At 44.2% G+C, this 19,765-nt stretch overlaps 1 protein-coding gene across 2 annotated transcripts; it reads left to right on the top strand.

The window, feature by feature from the left end:
• Positions 1 to 16,804: 16,804 nt before the first annotated feature.
• LOC148905438 (uncharacterized) lies at positions 16,805 to 19,079 on the top strand. 2 transcript variants are annotated; one of them, XR_016121718.1, is made up of 3 exons: positions 16,805 to 17,307; positions 17,913 to 18,313; positions 18,795 to 19,079. XR_016121718.1 is itself a non-coding variant. In XM_089040067.1 (3 exons), exons 1-3 carry the CDS (start codon positions 17,243 to 17,245, stop codon positions 18,936 to 18,938), a joined length of 366 nt encoding a protein of 121 aa, XP_088896193.1. In that variant the 5' UTR covers positions 16,805 to 17,242; the 3' UTR covers positions 18,939 to 19,079. The 2 variants fall into 2 exon arrangements, 1 of the variants encoding a protein (XP_088896193.1); XM_089040067.1 differs by having other exon boundaries at positions 18,157 to 18,313.
• Positions 19,080 to 19,765: the final 686 nt, after the last annotated feature.

Below are 19,765 nucleotides of genomic sequence, written 5' to 3'. Positions count from 1 at the left end.
AGTGGGTAACGATACGATGACGCGTAAGACTTCGGCCAAATAATGCGGATGACGCGTAATAATGGCACTGAATTGATATTACGCGTAATGTGTCCAGACTGTCGTTCGAGAGGTAAACGAAATCCTGTCACGCCTCTTTTTCAAAGTAAATATTTACTGAGCAAGCTTTCTTTGAAGCTCTTCTTTTGCCTCCTGGTAGATCTTTTTGCGAGATTCTTCGGAAAGATCTTTTACGACTGTTTTTTTATTCCTTATGTCCGACTTTAATTTCTCGTACTTTTCCTCTTCGGCTAAGATAAGCGAGAATTCTACGTCGTCTATCTTTCTGTCACGCAAAGCCTTTGAGACAAGGTCAGTGATCGTATTTACTTTAGCCCTAGACAGAGCTATTGTCGTGTCATGCTTGGATATTTTCGTGGATAGCTTTTTCATAATACCCGTAGCAACAGCAGAAATAATACCACAGGTTGCCCCAACGCCGGCCAAAGGAACTCCAACGATTATTCCCGGTCCAGTAAGTGAAGTAGCAACGCCGGAGCCCGTTAACACAACAGATATGGATCCTGAAGTTATCGCAATCTTATGTAGCGTACTCCGGGCTCTGACGTACTTTTTTCTAACTTTTTCATAGTGTTTTGTCTGCCCTTCCAAGTAAGCCAGGATTAGATTTGCTTTATTCAGACGAAAGTTTTCGGCGTTTAGTTCGTTAGGCGTAGTATAGGGAACATCTGGGTACAACTTAGGTGCTGATGGTATAACATCCATTATATATACTAATGTACGACGCTTTTGGGAATGATATTGAGGAGCAGCCACATCACGACAACCGGGATTACTGGAATTGGAGAGCATTTAGGAAGATGTTTCCACACGCAGACGCCAGTAAGTTTGAAAGAAGACCCGATGGGATTTACTTTAACGGCTCCAGGATGTACAGCAATGCAGACTTGGAACATTCAAAGCTGGAGCAAGTAGGTGATCAGGTGCAGCGATTGACGATTGTACGCCCCGTTCATAAAGAAAGGCCACCAAAACCCGAGCATAAAGCACCTAATTTTCCTAGAAACTTATTGTTAACCACGGAAGATTACCCATTTTACGATGCTGAAGGTGGTGTAAACAACTTCGAAAAGCTGGTAACGCACCTGAAGATTTCAGTGGGTAAACAATCATTTAACGTAGTAGTAAGGAATATCTTTAAAGAGACGATGTTGAAGCATACGTCAGGTAAAGAGACCAGGGAATGGTTAGCAGGACCCAACATGCGGTATTGGCCACAGCAGTTAAACTTTGCTATTTGGGCTGCCACTAAAGGCTGTGGTGTTGCCGCGGACATGTTCCACATTCCAATTATGCAGTTTCACGTTGCCTTTACGGTAAGGAGGTTGTTGAAGGAGCTTAACGCACCCCTACCGGGAGATAAGGCATTTAATCCAATGAATAACCGATATGACGCCGCAGCCCTGGAAAGGTTAATTAATGAGTTCAAACCACAGCAAAAAGACTTTCGTTATAAGGAGGGTAAGACGCATGGGCTGGGTATAGTTTACGTTTGGGGTGCCAATGGTGAGAAGCCGGCTGACTACGGACATCAGGAATACCCAAGTAATGAGTTAGAGTTCAGTGATATGGGTGGTAATAAGGGTAATAATTCATTAATTACTAGAATTCAAAACGAACTACCCCGGCACTTGGGATCCATTTGTGTTAATGAAAGGAAAAGGTTTAAGGAACCTAGCCAGGATTAACCGTAGCATTGAAGCATTCGTGTACTGCATCCTGGGAGCGCAGGTAATACCCGCAACCCCATTGTTGGATCCCAAGGCGCTTCACAGGAAACGCAACAAGAATTCCTAACTTTATTTGAGTCTGCAATAATAGAGAACGATATATCCAAGTCGGTGCAGAGATATCAATTAGCGGTGCAGCAGTCTAAAGTGCGACTGGATTACGCTTTGTCGCCTGGTTGTTGGTTAATGCCAAGTAATTTAGTTATTAACACCAATTCCGTTGTGGGTTATAACAACAAGCTGCAGCGAGCTACTAAGGATATGAAGTTTGGGGTGAACGACGTGAACTCTGACACTCTTAGGAACATTCCTCACTTCGTAGAGAAGCCAAAAAAGTCACACGAAGCGAAGCTACCCGTAGTTAAGAAACCATCGAAGAAGGCCCATGTTATGCCTACGATACCCGAGGAATACGACCATAACTTACTAAAAGCCGGCTTAGCAGCCGCGGGTGTTGGTCTGAGTTATTATATATGGCGATGAACAACCCCTACGTAGCTGGAGTAGATTGCGTTTATACGACTTACACAGGCGAGAAAAAATACACCCAAGCATCTTGGGTTGATGTCACGGGCATGTCCGTGAATTTGAACTACTCAGGGAAGAAGTTAATCCTTTGTAGCATTTGCCTCGGTTCCGCGAGTCATGCTAACATTGGGTTTCGATTTTGCGATGTTAACGGCGCACTACAGCCAATGCGCGCGAAGACGAACAACAGGGAGCCAGCACACTTTTCCGCAGAACCACCGACGAGTAGCGCTGAAAATTTATCGGTTTGGACTTTACACATGGTTGCCGATTGCCATGGGGAGGTAAAGCTGCAGATACGCGTAGACGACACCGGGAGCGTTTGCATAAATAGCATAGAAGATCAGAGAAATAAGGCTTATAATCACATGACAATTAGCACTCTTACGGTGCTTAGCCTTTAAATATATGAATCCACATTTAAGCGAAATGCGTTACCTCCACTACCTAGGGTCAGAGAGTTACAACAAACATGAGTGGTTCGATGTGGGGATGTGGGTTGAAGTTGGAGGTCCTGCGTTAGTCGTTTGCACCATTAACGTTGGTACGTTGGTAAGCGCAAACGTGGGGTTTAGGCTTGTTGATGAGAATAACGAGCCTTTAACTCCCTATCGAACTTCCTCGAGCAATAGGAGAGTAGCTCACTTTTCGATGGAGCCAAACAAGTTTAGCGGTGAAAACCTAACACCAGTTACGTTTCACGTGGTAGTTAACTGTAAGTATGCTAAGCTGCAGGTGTTTCCTGACGACGTTACCAGCGACGGATCAAACTTTGGTTATGTGGTGATAAATGGTGTGTATAAAAACGATGATGCCGCCTGGAACCACAAACCCATTAGCGCCATGAGCGTGCTGCCGTTAGTCCCGCATTATCGAGGCGGCGCGAATACTATCTTTACTTATCCCAAGCCGAGAACGCCTCGGGTACCCGACAAGGATAAGCCCCCAGTAACGTACCCAGATAAGATTAACCCTGAATCTTCTTCAGGAGTACCACTCCAATAGCGACGACCAAGATCCAAACGTTATTCCCCACGAACTTTAGCAGTTCTCCGCCGGCCCTAAGTGCCAAGGAAACAACCGAACCCAGCAGCCCAGGAAGACCGGCTGCCATCTTTTTTCCCAAGTCCGTCAGCCCATTGCCTAATTTCTTTACGCCCGCGCCTGTAGCCTTAAGCGCGGATAGGATAACTCCTACTACGGTGCTAATAGCGACTGCAAATGCCAGCGGAACGCCATACTTCAAAAGGGCTCTTTTTACCTTTTCCTTGGTAGTAAGCCCCAGCTCCTTTTCCAGGTTGTCCTTTTGAGCCCGCAATTCCGCAAGGCGTATTTCAAGGGCCTCCACTTCCTTTTGAGCTGCTTCCCTTTCTTCCTCGGTACGAGTTTGGTCCTCGATTACTTCTTGCTGCCGCTCTATTTGCCCCTCCAGGTCTTCGATAGCCTGATCTCTTTGCCGGATTTGCTCCTCTTTAGCGTTGATTTCGGCAACCAACTGCCGCCGTTCCTCCAAAGAGCCGGATATGGTGATATGCAAGTTTTTAGCTTCCTCTTTTGTCAGGTCTAACTCCTGTAAGGTGAGGTCGAAAGCCCTTTGGGCTTGGTCTCTATCGCGTAGGGCATTGTCTCTTTGTCCTCTAATTTCTATTATTCTTTGGGTTTTGTCATCAACTTCTCTCTTTTGAGCATCGAGAAGTAGTCGGTTTTGCCTCATGTAATCTGCCTCCCTTTCTTCCAACGTTTCTTGTAGTTCCTCGACGCGTTTTTCTAACGCAACCTTTTCATTCAAGGCTGCCAACCTTTCTAACGCGCTTCGGGTAGCTAGTTGAAAGCCTTTTAATCTTGCCACGTCACCCCTAACTTCACCATTGTCGTCGAAAAGGGGTTGCGGTTTCGTCCAGCGGTCTTTGTCAGGAAATCTCAAGTCTTGGACGCTTATGAGGACTTTGTTTCCGCGTTCTGTGAGCCTTACGTCGTCGGCCTCGAAGTGGGAATAGCGCTGCGTTAGCTCTTGCGTTGCCCACTCTACAGTTTCCCGCGCGGCTGCCTCAGGCTGCTCTATGTTTTGAAGCTCCAAGTACTCAGGGACGGGGCTGCCGTGGTTTTTTGATTGCCACATGCGATTCAAGGCGGCCTTGAAGCTTTTCCATCTATTACCATACTTGTTTTCTAGAGCCATGTCGTAGATTAGGGGGTCGGTTTCCGCGCCTTTAGTCCATGCGTCGTATTCTTCGTCGTTAATATCGACTTGACCTTCTTCGGTGGTGGGGTCAAAATCCGTTCCTTCTACTTCCATTATATATGATAAGCTCAAAGTTAAACCCCAACGTATTACCTAAGCAGGTTGGCGGACTGAAAGCAGAACGCACCTTTCACCGTGTCACCTTTACCCCCAGCAGCGCTAAGCCAGGGGAAACCCTGTACGTAGGCGTGCCCCGCCTAACGGATAACCTAGTCTTAGTTCCTGGAACCCTGGCGCTAAGGTTTGACCTAGCAATACAACCAAGCACTGCGGACGCGCGTCACGTTGTCAACGACCTTGGCCGCAACATTGTCTCAAAGATGCGGGTGAAGTTCGCAGGGGAATCCCTCTTGGACTTAAATAGGTACGATCTGTATACCACGTACAAAGACTTATGGTTGACTGCATTTGACCGCGCGCAAAGGATAGAGCAGGGAATCGCCAGCGAAGCCATACGCAAGGTAAGAAGCGCAACCTCTGGCGCCTCAGGAGAAGACGAAATAAAGACGGCTTATGGTACTAAATATGTCGTTCCATTAGATTTCGAAATTATCACGAACCACGGTGCATACTACCCAAGGCAGCTAAGCGAACTGCAGTTCGAAGTGACCCTAGCAGACACTACGAACATCCTGCAAGGAAAAGATGTAAGTTCATCAGCCGTGGATCCTTATTTCATCAAGAACTTGGAGCTGCAGTACGAAACGGTATACAGCGAAGAGCTGGCTCGTAGCGCTGGCATGGAATACAGCGCCGGGAAGGCTTTCCTTTACGATCACGTCGTGATGTACAAGACGTTCAGCTTTACAAATAATGTCGAAGAGGTCATCAACCAAAGCATTAACCTTCCCAGGCGCAGCCTTACAGGGATAATGTTGCTGTTCGCAAAGACATACACGGCAGGATTGCGTGACTCTGAGGCATTCTTTAATCCTAACATCACTAACGTAGGCGTTAGCATTAACGGAGTGCCTAATAAGGTTTACTCACAAGGGATAAAGCCCGAGGACATGTACCGGGAAGTCGCGCGTAAGTTTGGCGACCAAATTAGCCCAAAGGAATTCTTTAAGGATAAGTATGCGCTGTGGATCGACATGCGCACGACGAACGACGAAGACCTACATGGACAGGGATTACGCCTGGTAAATACCCAGGACGGCATTACGTTGGAGATCAAGCGCACCAAAGACGCCAGCGACACTACTAAGATAAATGCATACATTTTCGTAGTCTCAGACGCGCAACTGAGTGTAGAAATGAACCAGTTAAAGAGCGTCGCATACTAGGCTCGCGAAAGGATAAAAAATATTCCTTACGTATAATATGCTCCGCGTATTCGAAAACAACGAAACTAAACTGCAATGCCTAGTGCAAAGCGATAAGCTGTACTTTAAGGCGAAAGAGGTAGCAAAGGCATTAGGTTATGCAGACACCAAAGATGCTATTAAAGCCCACGTGCGGGACAAGCATAAGAAGAGACTTAACGAATTTAGAATAGAGGTGAATCGCCTCCCTTCTGGTTCGCACCCGCAATCCCTGTATGTGACGGAGTCTGGTTTGTATCAATTGATATTCAGCTCCAAACTGCCAACGGCAGAGTCGTTCCAAGATTGGGTCTTCGAGGATGTCCTACCAACGTTAAGGAAGACGGGAAAGTACTCGTTGGATGGTCCAAATAAGTTGGTCTTCAAGATCGAGAATGAGTTTGACTTACATAAGAAGGTCATCGATTACATACGCCGGTTTCACCCTACGCTGTTATTAGCACCTGGACTCGGGGAATTGCAAGATACCACCAGTAAAAGGATAACGTGCTGGCAAAAGGGCTACCAGGCAGGTCAACCCGACATCCTAATTCTTAACTCCCATAAAAAATACAATGGGTTATGTCTGGAACTGAAGACGCCAAAGGGTAACGGCGTATTGTCCGACAAACAAAAAGCGGTATTGACGCAATATGAAATGAATGGTTATCTTACGATGGTTTGCAACGATTACGATCTGATCTGCAGGGAAATCGACCGTTACGTCGACGGCATTCGCATACCTTGTCCTGGCTGCGTTAAGGCTTTCAAGTCACAGGAGACGCTACAAACGCACCGAAAGATATTTCATAAATATAATGATAGTTGAACAAACTCACTGGCGCGAATTAATACAAGGCATTTCATACAAAATAAAAAATTACGTCGTCTTCGAGGACATTAACCGTTTAAGGTTGGTCCTCGAAGACGGCAGCCAAGAGTACAGTTTATGGGCTCCTGACTGCGTACGGTACGTACTGCAAGGCGAAGAGTACACGCACATACGTAGCTATGGTAAAGTCAACGGCCGATGGAAGTTCGACGTTGAAAGAAAGGCGGAGGCTAATCCATTGTGTGATTAGTCGTCCTCATGGGCTTCTAGGTATTGGTCTGCTACGTCGGACCTCATTTTTTCCGACATGAAATCGATCGATATCGTAATCAAGGCTCCTCCTGCGAACGCTGCGACGTAAGGTAACATCATATATTAGACCATTCTTTTCGTATTGCAAGGTAATGGTCTAAAGGCTTGGGACCTTCGTACAGGCAACACCAAATATGTTGACCGCTGCGTTGACAACCACATTTGTCGCAGATGCCGTCCCAGTGTTCTCGGTTCTCCCATCTTACTCCTTCGTAGTCGTCAAAGCATACGAAATCTTGGTCTATTTCTTTTTTACGCAGCACTAAAGCCCGGCTGGTTTCAAGGGGGCAACATCGCTCTGCTAAATCGCCGTGGGTTTCACAGACGACTTCTTCGAGGCGGTAACGTCGGCAGCGGTATTTATGCCAGTTCTCTTCAAAGAGGGGTTCATCGCATCGGTGGCAATGGCCTTTAAGGCAGACTCTATGCTCGCGGTGATATCGTAGGGCCTGTACGGTGGACAATTCCTTACCGCAGTCGCCACAAACAGTGCTGATGGTCTTTTGACAGACTTTCTTGGAAAGATGGTATTGCAGTCGCTGCTTGCTACTAAAAGCTCTATCACATTGCACGCACTTCATTATATATACCTCATTTTTTATTGTTAAATTGTTAAACCCTGTAAGAGGGTTTTAGGATAGGGTCTATTATTTCTTGTTATTTTGTTAAGCCCCCATTAAAAGATGAGGTATCATTCTTTCTCATCGTTGAAACCAGCAAAAAGATAATCATATTAACCATTCTTCGATTACGATGATTTAACAAAATAACAATAAAAAATAGACCCTTACTTGAGACCTCTTTGCAGCATTTAACAAAATAACAATAAAAAAGAAAGACCTATGCTAATTCCTCTTGCTGGGGTTTAGTAAGATCTTCTTTGCGACCTCTTACTCTTCTCGAACGTCGTCTAAAGTCCTTTGTGCTTTAGTATCCGCGGGACACCAATGTCCAACGAAGTCTTCTTCAGAGAATACCTTATTACAGTGGCGGCAGGTGTATTTTTTACACGGTTTGGGTATCGGTGTTTTGGGAGGGATTATGCAGTCAGCAGGTAGTTCGCACGTAATGCAGTCCATATATCTATGGGGGATATCGAATGAAGTCCTTAATGGACTCCTTAGCCCACGTCGCCATTGTCAAAAGCGCGCCAAACCGTTCTGCACGCTTCAGACCACACATTTCATCGTACAATTCCTGTACACGCTCTTTTAACCGGTCTATCTCTTCCCTTTGCATTTCTATGGTGTCTCTTTTATCTTTTGCGTCGGTGGCAATCCTTCTTACTACTTCCACTGGGTCCATTGTATATATAATGGATCCGAATCATATTCCCTGCAATGCTCTGATAGTAGGACCCACCGGCTGCGGAAAGACCCAGTTCATCGTGGAGCAGCTATTAGGACCCTTTAGATACCGCTTTGACTACATAGTGCTGCTTTGTCCCACCTACGTGAATAACCGCACCTGGGAAGGCATAGGAGTGAAAGATGACGACTTCTTCGTAGATATCTTAGATCCTAACGAGTTATCCAGCCATTTGAAGTTCTGGCACAAGCAATTCCCTAAAGATACGCAGACTTTACTCATACTGGATGACATCGCCTGCGGGGACGACGTAAAAAGACGCGCCTCCGAATTAGTGAAGCTCGCTTTCAGCGGCAGACACGACAATATCAGCGTTTGGTTGCTTTCCCAGCAGCTTACCAGTGTCTCTAAGCCCTTTAGGGAAAACATAGGCTCTCTCGTAGTATTTTATACTCCGAGCAAGTCTGACCTGGAAACCATTTTAAGCGACTACGGCGGCGAGATAAGCAAGGAACAGCTGCACGAATACATGCGGCATTTAAAAACGCACCAACATTCCAAGATGATCTTCTCTTTGAGGTTTCCGTACGAGGTTGGAATCTATGATTCCTAATGTATATGGACATTGAGCAGCTCATAGATGAAGTCCCCACACAGTTAGATGAAAGTAACCTCAAGGAACAACTTAACATTCTTGTGTCTTCGGGGAAGTGTAAAGAAATGATAGGTAAGGAACTCACCCATGAGCAGGTTAATAAGCTGTCAGAAGAGGAGGTTAAGAAGTTCCATAAGAGGTACGAGGCTGCCCTCGCAAGTAAGACCACGGACGCCGTAGCAGACTCCGCTATCCGACTTGCCACTAAATTGCTTGGACTTGCGCTGCCCATAGACGACGTGGAGCAACTACAGAAGGACATAAGAGATGACTATGTCATCGCCCAAGAACTTAAGATAACCTGTGGGTGGTTGTCTTTGAAGTGCGGTAAGTTAATGGCAGTCGCCTCTGCGGCTTTGCACGTAGCTCAGCACGTCGACTTGAAGGAGGTACTAGGTTCCTTCGGAACATCTTGGAAGGACTTCAAAAAGGACAGAGAAGTTGAAAAGGTCTTTCAGGCGGCACTTGCTGAGGTACCTGATCAAGCCGCCTCAAGTACTTAGTCAAGTCGTCCTTAAGTACTTAGTCAAGTCATTCGCGGGAATTACCCAGGTCGCCTCAAGTACCTAGTTAAGTCATCCTTAAGTACTTAGTCAAGTCGTCTTAAGTTACTTATCAAGTCCTTCAAGTCCTTAGATATAAATGAGTGAAGCAGAATCGAAGGCGGAGGAAACCCCTCAAGTAGAGGAGCGACGAATCACCAAGGCTAAATCTCCAGGGAGAGTTGCCGCGGGAAAGAAGCTCGCGGAGATGAATAAGAAGAACAAAGCAAAGAAGGTGGAAAAGGTGGAGGACGAAAAGGAATCCTCCATTAATCCTGGGTACGTCATTGGTGCGTTAGGAATTGCTATAGCAGCGGGCAGCCTTTACTTACAATGGTGGAATATGAAGCCAGAAGTAAAGTGGGAGGCCGTGCATGTGCCGCCAACATATCACGCACCTGTAGAGACGAAAAAGAGTAAGATCCCTGAAATGGAGTAGATTTATCACCCGTGGCGACCTAGATTTTCCTTCTCGCTTTGTAATATAATGTCGACCGCGTTGTTGAAAACTGTTGAAGAAGCAGCTATCATTACTTCCATCGTTGCGGGTATTGGTTGGGTAGGTAAGAAAGTGCTCAAAGAAGACTTTACTGAAGACCCAAGCAAGAGCTTCGCTAATTTTGCTAAGATGACCGCTGCCGTTGGCGGGGCTATCATGGTAAAGGATTATCTACGGAAGGAAAAGTACCTACCTAATGTATAATGGTTAGCTTAGTCGCAGGTGGAGTCATTGCAGCCTTAGCATTCACTGGAGCTAATTATGGTGGTCAATATTTGGATAGATTAGTTAGAGGCGACAAAAGCGGTGCCGCCGAAAGAAAGAGACACGACTTAGCGCTGGAGAAATATCAAAGGGACGTAGCGGCTTGGAATGAAAAAAGACAAGCTTACAGGGATTGGTTGGATAAGAACTACCAAGACAAAATGCAGGCAGACAAGAACTTCGAAAACACAGACTACGCCTTCAAACTTTATGCGCAAGCGCATCCCACAGTGGCGTTAAAAAAGCCTCAGTTCAAGAATTACTACCAGCCTTCTAAGAAACAAAAAGATAGTGAGCTGGTCTTCGTAGGAGTCGCAGGGCTGGCCGGAGGCGTGGCTTTGGCGTATCTAATATAATGATCGTCTTTTTGGAAAGCGACAAGAATGACTTTACCACGTATTTGAATCCTCCCATCAAAGCCTGTAAGGTTCGGTTGGTTAGTTGCTCTTTGTACAATTCTTGGTATAATTTAGTCAATGGCTTTGTCATGGGAACTTCCGGCACCAAACCAAAAATACCAGATTCCCATTACACCCCCATAACACTGGCTAAGGAGCTAGCAAAGCATGGATATACTCTTACCACAGGATTACCCCATGAAATGACATTCAAGAAAAATAGTGGAAGCGCTAATCTAAAGGACAGTTCATTGGTAGAACTCCTGGGCCTTACTAGTACCACGATAAATAGCGGCAGTACATATGATGTGAAATGGAAAGTCGCATCCTCTTACGAAGTCTATTGCGACTTGGTCCATAGTTACAACAATGGAGAAAAGTCTTCTCTTATGTCCAAGTTTCTGCCCAAAGGTAATCCATTTGACCTGGTAGAATACACTCCCATTTCTTTGAGCTATGACTTATCTAATTTGGTAGAAAGCATAAACATCACCATTAAAGTGGACGGAAAGACGGTGGATTTTAACGGACGTAAGATCAATCTTGTTTTGGAATTCATATAATGGGCCGCGTAGAGGACAAACTTAAAAGGATTTACTATGGGCCGGAAGGCTATTGGAGAGGAGCGTCAGCTATCAAGAAACTCGCGACCGCGGCCAGGGTATCAGACGAAACGGCTAAGAACTGGTTGAAAAAACAAACCCTCTGGCAGGTTTATCTTCCCGTGCCCAAGTACATTCCCAGGCCCAGCTTCACCGTAAATGCCCCTAATGAAGTTCATCAGGCAGATTTGCTTTTCTTGCCGCACGATAAGGTGAGAAAAAAGACCTATAGATACGCTTTGACCGTAGTCGATATCGCAAGCAGATACAAGGACGCCGAACCCATAACCAGCAAGGATTCTGGGGAAGTCGCAGAAGCCCTAGGTAGGATTTATAAGCGCGTCTTGAAATGGCCTAAGCTGCTGCAAGTGGATGCGGGGACAGAGTTCATGGGCGTGGTTACCAAGACCCTGAAAGACCACGACACCAAGATTAGAAGAGCTAAAGCAGAGTACCACAGGGGTCAAAGCATCGTCGAAAGATTCAATAAGACCCTGGCCGAGCGTCTCTTTGGGTACCAGTATTGGAAAGAGCTGGAAGATCCCTCCAAACGCAATAGGGAATGGACTCAGAGGCTCCCCCAGGTCGTCGCAGCTTCGAACAACGAGGCGGCCAGGGCTACGGGAATGAAACCCAAGGATGCCATAAAAAAGAAACACGTGGAACACAAGTCCTTCATCAGAAGTTCGAGGGCGGTCTTCCCCCATGAAAAGAAATTAGGTAATGTCACGGTTCGATATCTCTATGAGCCGGGTGAATTAGAAGGAGGATCCAAAAGAGCTACGGATCCTAATTGGTCTTTGGAAACTTACCAGATCCGAAGTGCGATAGCTAAGAAGGGTCAGCCCATCTTGTATTATCTTCATGATGGTCCCACGCGTGGGTTCGTCAAAGAAGAACTGCTTATCGTGTGATGTCCGAATGCTATCGTATGCACTCCGTCATCACACATCCATCGCTTACCGTCAAATGCAGACAGTGACACCTTCTCCTGCGTGACGTTATGTATCTGATGTCCGTAGCTGCGCAGGCTGTTCATCTTATGCCGCTGTTCCTTGCGTGTTCGTAATACGTTGAGGTAGGACTCGTGCGTAATGTCCTTCTTAACCACATACTTTTTTACGCCTTTAGCTTTCTTTTCTACGCCGTCTAACTTTAGCACGCTGTACATCTTTGGTTTCAGACCCACGTACTCTACTATGGGTTTTCCTAACATTTCGTCTTTCATCTTCCCAATTACCTTCTTATTCTTCGCAGAGTAAAGGAAGTGCTCCTTCGGGTAACCGCTGGTGTCGTACTCGTCTATGTCGGGGAGGCAGTCTTTGTAAACGTCTTCCGTTTGCACTTCTAGAATTAGGGAGTCGGTGTCTGTGTACAGGAGGCGACAGCGGTCTCCGTACTTTGGCTTAAGCTTATCGTAGTAGAACTCGTACATAAGCAGCTTCGATAGATCCAGCACCGTAAAGCCTGTGTAAACGGGCTTGTTTAGTAAGAGGTTTGCCTTTTTCATGTGAATCACGTAGAAGTTCAGCATTTCTACGTATCTAACGAAGCCTGGCTGTGACACGTATGCTTCTGCTTCCTCTTTGGTGCTGACTATTTTTACGCTTACGCGCTTGCGGATGTTCTCCATTGTCTTTCCGAACACGCTGTTGTTCATCAGTTTGAAGAGGTTTTTCTCGAAGTCATTTTTCGCTGCGGTACGCTTTTGCGTGTTAAAGTCAATGTAGGGGCGCATCCAGGGTTCCTGCGTGAATTTTAGGACTCTGTGGATCTTCTCTACGCGCATTCCGTGTCGCACGTAGAACTGCAGGTTGCGGTAATGTACCACATACTTCTTCTTATCCATCAGGTTCATAGTTAGTTTCCTGTACGGTTTGTAACCAGGGCACATTTGCTTTTGCAGCGGACTTAGCTGCTTAAATGGTATCTCTATCGCTTCTGGTGCTAAGGGGAACTCATTGTGTTCGTCGTGCAGGTGCTCTGGGTACTCCAGATCCACTTCTAAGACGTAACCCTTGTCTTCCTCCTTTCCTACCTGCATGTAGAAGTCTATCGGCTTCACTGGATCCCATTCGAAGTCTCTCACAGGTAGGTACTGTGACATTGCCCAACCATAAAGGTTATTCGCATCCAGGTAGTAAATGTATGTGGTTGGTTTCTCTGGGTCGTGCTCTACTAAGGGGTTGTTTGCGCGGGCGTAACGTCGGCTGGGTCCGCATACGCCGCCACGAATACCGTCTTCCATAAAGCGGTACATGTCGTACTCCGTTAGGAGATCCAACTGCGCATTTGTCTTCTTTAACAAAGCACTCCAGCTGAGCCCAGGAGCCGTGTAGAAATTAGCGGGATCCAATCCGTAATATTCCATAGCCATCTTTCTGAAGCTTTGGAAAACATCTGCAAGCAGCACTACGTCAGACCTTAGGTAGATGTCGTGGTAGTCACCCATGTTCTCACAGGAGTACTTTTCCCACACGTCTAACGCATGCTGGTACTCCTCATCCTTTATACCGGACTCGTTTAGGGTGCTGTAGAAGCGATCTTTGGGTGGTAGGGGTTCTTTGAATCGATCCCAGGAGTCCATGTATTCGTATGGGTAGACTCCTTTCCTTTCCGCGCCGTATTGACTGGAAATGGGAAAGTTGGTGTTATACTTTACGAGGTTTGCTAAGGAGTCCGCCATAAACTGCTGCGAATCTAAGAACTTTAGCTTACCCACAGTTACGGACATGTAGCGCTCTTTGTTGTTGGGTATGCATTTGACGTCGGAGCCGTCTGTTCCTTGTAGTAGCAAATGGGAGTCGTAACCGCGGAGGTTGTGAAAGAACACCGGAATCTCCATGTCTGGATTTACTTTGAAGTTTATATTGCATTTCCAATGAGCCGCTCCTCTGTATTTACCCGTGATGTGGCAGTGATCCCTAACCTTATCCACATAGAAATCCTCAACAAATGCTTTGTGGCAGTGAATGCAATGCGTGGAGGGCTTTCCCGGCTTCTCACCCTTCTTAGCATACTTCCCGCATTTAAAATGAGCTTCTCCTAAATATTTTCCATCTTCATCCCACGCTTTCTTGGCTCGTCTTCCAAACTGAAGAAGCGTATGTTGGCAAATGTGGCATTTTTTTGCCTTGTTAAAAGCCTCCTGGTTCTCTTTGGTAAATTCCATCTTCTTTGGACGTCTTAATTGTTCTCTTATCTCCCCCTCCTCTTCTCGCAATGCTTCTAGAAACTCATTAGCTGCGTTCTTACCTCGGTAAATCACAGGAGGGTTTGCTTTACCATCTGATCTGACTACTATGTAACCAAAGGAGCAGATCTCGTGTAATCCTACCTTATTCGTGGCGCCACGTTTCTGCTCTTCCTTAGTTATCAACGCTTCGAAGTCTGCATATATCACGTAAGGTACTTGCATCTGCTTTTGATGGTCTGCGTATGAAAGCTCTTTGTTGGTGGGCATCTGGATCCGTTGCGCCACTTCTTCGACTCCGCGGCAGATCTCATCGTGTTTCTTTAGGGTATTTAAGGATGTAAATGACAGCAAGCAGCAGTCGCAGAAGTACTTTTTGCCTTTGTGCTTAGTATGTCTGTAGAATAGTCTGCTAATGTGTTTAACCCATGAGTAGTGTCCGCCGTGGTAGAATAAATGTACGCGCTCTCCTTTACTTTTTGACAGAACTAACGGTACTATCGTCTGCTCTCTGACTCCGTAAACGTTAATTGCTAGATCGTTTATTTCCTCAAATATGGGGATGTCTATCAACTGCATGGGAAATTCCACACCATCCCACTCTAAATCATCTGTGGGATACTTACTTGTCCTACAGGGATCCTTCTCTGCTGGATACAGTGCAGACCTGATTGCCCACATAAAGCATCGATTGTCTTCATTCTTCACGTTTACAATAGCCTTCTTCCTTTCTACCCACGTTGGTAGCGGTACGTAACTCCCCCCTCGTATGGGTACGTACCTGGCTATACTTATCTCTATTCCTTCAGCCTCCTCTACTGTCCAACCCGATCCTTCTTTCGTGTAGTTAGACAGCGACTCCATTATTGCTTCTAAGGCTTCACTGAGTGACCTATCCAGATTCGTGGATTCTAATATCACTAACGACTTTGATCGCAACATTGCTGTCGTCATTACCTCGTCTTTTGACAAACTTACTTCTACCATTATGCTCGCTTTCAGGGCTCCTAATTCTTCTATACCTTTTCGGAGAGTCCTTTTAACCTTCCTTTCTGACTGACGCCAAAACTGTCTAACGTCAATCTCACCGTTACCGGGTATTGACACCGTGCTGAAGTTGCTTTGGGATTCCATCTATATAATAGGAAATATTTTATACCTAATACCAAGCACTTTTTAGGTCGTCGTAGTCGTACTCACAGTCCTGACAATGCCAAAACAATTTAACCTTAGTCTCAAACTTCTTACCACATCCACAATCATAACTGCTCATACACTTCGTCTTCATTTTCAAATGCTTTTTCAAATCCGCTTCTTTCTTAAAAGTTCTCTTACATTCTTCGCACTCCATATATAGACTAACATATTTGCGCTGTTGCCCCCAACCACACTTGGAGTGGGGGTCGTCCGTAGGTGGATTTTTGACACGGGTCTTGCCCGTGTTGAGATTGCGCTGGAACCCCCATTCCCTATACTACTGACGTGATATGCATCAATAATTCGTTGATTTACGTGTGCGAAAAAGAAAAGCTATATTGATTCATTCATGGCCCACTTATTTGCAACTTTCTTGTAATAAAAAGGATGGCATTACGATTTTTGTTTTGTTTTGTTTTGCGAAGTAAATTTTAGGGGAAATTTGTGTCGTTTACCTTTTTCCTTGAATATTAAGAGACTCGACAAGGAACCATTTACTGTTTTATGGGGTAAGGAACAAACAAATGTGAGTTAATAATGAGAGCGTTCCCAAGCAATTTCGATCGATGACCCCAATGGGCGTAATGTCTTCCCATTTCAGACCACTTTTCATTCCATAGAGTATCATTTCTTTGTTTAACAATTCCGCATGAGAAGACACAAATACGGATACAAACCAAACCCAAATTTTTCATTCGTGTTAAAAAGCATTATAATTAATATTACTTTTAAAAAAGGTTTTCATCTGCATTATAAAAAAGCGATATGTAGATAGTTAAACGAATAATGCTGATCATGATTGACAGAGCAAAATCATAGACAATGGATTGACATTTTGAGGTATTTTCCAGGTTGACCAGTGCGGCCAAGTTTCAACCCAACGTCCAGAAGTTTAGCGTAGCGTAAATTTAGCATAAATTGCCTGACCTATGATGTTCTTAATTGTCCCTAAAAGGTATATTTCATTCTAGGAAATGACACGTGGTCTGAAATGGGATAACATTTTCCCGAACCGAAGAGGGCTATTTCAGAAGACCAACACATAATTCATACCGGAAATGACGAGGGATGTCCCTTTTTTACTACTTCCCGCCCGTTGACCTCTCTCTCTAAAGAGACGAGTTTCCTGTCAAGATTCCTAGTCTATAACATGAACTTAGAAGTTCAGTTAAAGTACGCCTTCTACAAGAAGGTGCAGCTAGAGTAAAATTTGACTTTACAATCAGGAATTGAACAACACGAAGATGTATAAGATAACTGTGCTTTTGGTGGTGGTAGGTCTTTCGGTGAATCTATGTTCAACGGACACACGTTTGCGCATGCGTGCACTTCAGCACGTTTTCTAAGAATTTGGAAGAGTTTGAGTGAGAAAATAAATGTTTGTTTTCTCCAAGTATACTAAAACGTTCGAGAGTATACTTTTGTCAGACCAAGATATTGTATTAACAAACACAATATGAAAGAATTGCCCTTAAGTTTCAAGCATGGACACTAAGTTTTGGCATTTTGTGAAGTCCAATTTATCAGGCATGTTTGAAAGTCAAATTTACTTATGTTTTGACTAATTTACATACGGATGCAAAGGCGATGCGCAGACAGGTTTCACTCGTGTCTGTTCAACGTGTATTTCCTCAAGATGCCGTAAGTACTACACATACCGTCACAAATACTTTGGTTTGATATGCCATTATGACTTAGGGAAACTTTATCTTGGAAATAACCAATAACTCTAAAGGAATTAGGAAAAGCTTCAAATCGTATTGAGCCCTGAAACTATTTCAGCAAATCGAAGTGAGGCAGTGGCGGATCCAGGATTTTTCAAAGGGGGTTCCGTTTCTTAAACTGTGTATAATTCTCTTTTGTTTAGTCAATGTTTGACAAAAAAATTGGCTCTAATCACCTAATTTACTATCTAGTAACGGCACTTAAAGGTAAATTAAACATTATAACAGCAAATATCTATCATTTTGTGTTCAACATTATCCTTGTGGATACTTTTAAGCAAAATTTATATAAGACGTATTTCTATTACCTAAAAGATCAAACCTTCAAGGGGGGTTCCGTGGACCCCTTCGACCCTCCTGGATCCGCCACTGTGAGGGAACTTGAATGTACATAACTTGAAGGAAAATCATCGACTCAAAGGAGTGAGTGACCTAACAAGATCTAATCATTTCTATTGATTTTATTTGTTCAAGTTTTAAATACTCCAGTTTTCACAAATTAGTTGTTTAATTCCTCTCCAGGTTAAACTCGATTTTTGTGCAGTCTAATATTCATGTGTTCCAGTGAAGGTCCTTGGAATTTCAAAGTGTTTGTATTGTTGAAGTTGTGCATTCTTCACCTTACCAATGGCATTTGTGAATATTCAGAAAAGTACACACAGAAATGAGGCGGCTATCCCTGAGTAAATGATCAGTCTGTAGTCAAAAAACATAGCGGTATTTTAGAAATTCGAACAAGGAAACTTCTTGTTGTCCTTCGTTATAGTTTCCTGTCCACAAGGATGGGTGACCTACAAGGGTTCAAGCTCCTGTTACCTAGCCGGCACCACGCCAACGACCAAATGGAACGAAACAAGAACAGCGTGTTTATCTATGGGAGGTTACTTGGTGAAGATAACGTCAGCCCAAGAAAACAAACACATGTATGTTCTTGCTCGTACTTACTCAAGTAGAAATAGTCTCGTAGTAATGAATTATGCGTTCGGTGTGTAAATAATGAAGTAGAGAGAATAAGAGAAAAATATTGATTGGCATTTGATATTTTTCTCTTATTCTCTCTAGAAATAGTCTCATGTGGATGGGGCTTGTTGGAGGTGGCAAGTAATGATATTGAGATTGTTTGTTTGTTTGTTTGTTTATTTGTTGGTGGGTTGGTGGGTTGGTGGGTTGGTGGGTTGGTGGGTTGGTGGGTTGATTGGTTGATTGGTTGGCTGGTGCGTGGGTGGGTGGGTGGGTTGGTGGGTGGGTTGGTGGGTTGGTGGGTTGGTGGGTTGGTGGGTTGGTGGGTTGGTGGGTTGGTGGGTTGGTGGGTTGGTGGGTTGGTGGGTTGGTGGGTTGGTGGGTTGGTGGGTTGGTTGGTTGGCTGATTGATTGGTTTACCACAAGTTCACTTTCCTTTCCTAGATCGCAATAGCGTATTCACATGGGTGGATGGATCTGCAATGTCTGGACAATACTCCAATTGCAAAACAAGCGAGTCTAACAATGCCGGCCCAGGATGTATATGGTAAATCTTGTGGCACGACGATCTTAAACACTATAAAATGAAATGACGATTTTTGTGTCAATGGCAACTCCATGATTTACGTACTTGTGCGAAAAAGAAAAGCTTTTATCATTTACTATTAGACCATATTTTGTAGCTTTATTGTAATGAAGCGATAATCAAGTTGAAAGAATAGTACATCACGCCAAGTATTTTCTCCTTTTTTAAAAAGTTACCAGTTTATATCACTATTATGGAGTAAGGAAAAAAGAAATATCCTTAAAACAATAATAGTATGCTGCTAATAAGCAACTTAAATCCATTCCACAAAAATCATACATTATTCATAACAGGTCATAAAATCGGTCATTTTTGGCCAAAAAGCATGGACTATACCCCATGGTTTTGATGGATTTTGGGCCATTTTCACACCTTTTCATAAAACATGCATTATTTATGAAGCATGTAAATTAGATCATTTTTGGTGATTTTTGGGCAAAAAGAATATACTATAGCCCATGGTTTTGATCGATTTTGGGCCATTTTCACACCTTTTCCAAAAATATGCATTATTTATGAAGAATGCAAAATAGGTCATTTTTAGCCATTTTTGGCCAAAAAGCATGGACTATAGCCCATGGTTTTGATCAATTTTGGGCCATTTTCACACCTTTTAAAAAATATGCATTATTTATGAAGAATGTAAATTAGGTCATTCTTGGACAAAAAGCATGGACTATAGCCCATGGTTTTGATCAATTTTCAGCCATTTTCACACCTTTTACAAAAATATGCATTATTTATGAAGCATGTAAATTAGATCATTTTTGGTGATTTTTGGGCAAAAAGAATATACTATAGCCCATGGTTTTGATCGATTTTGGGCCAT

This window comes from Actinia tenebrosa, unplaced genomic scaffold, assembly GCF_029948245.1.
Source record: "Actinia tenebrosa isolate PJP-AT-01 unplaced genomic scaffold, QUT_ActTen_1.0 PGA_scaffold7__59_contigs__length_16204524, whole genome shotgun sequence".
Lineage (NCBI taxonomy): Eukaryota > Metazoa > Cnidaria > Anthozoa > Actiniaria > Actiniidae > Actinia > Actinia tenebrosa.
Note: the sequence above shows the minus strand (reverse complement) of the source record. Positions and strands in the feature narration are given on the sequence as shown.

Coding starts and splice junctions, on each gene's coding strand:
- LOC148905438 (XM_089040067.1), top strand. CDS start 17,243: ATGCAAAGGCGATGCGCAGACAGGTTTCACTCGTGTCTGTTCAACGTG. Junction 17,308..18,156: donor GTGTATTTCCTCAAGATGCC/GTAAGTACTACA, acceptor CCTTCGTTATAG/TTTCCTGTCCACAAGGATGG. Junction 18,314..18,794: donor GCCCAAGAAAACAAACACAT/GTATGTTCTTGC, acceptor TTCCTTTCCTAG/ATCGCAATAGCGTATTCACA.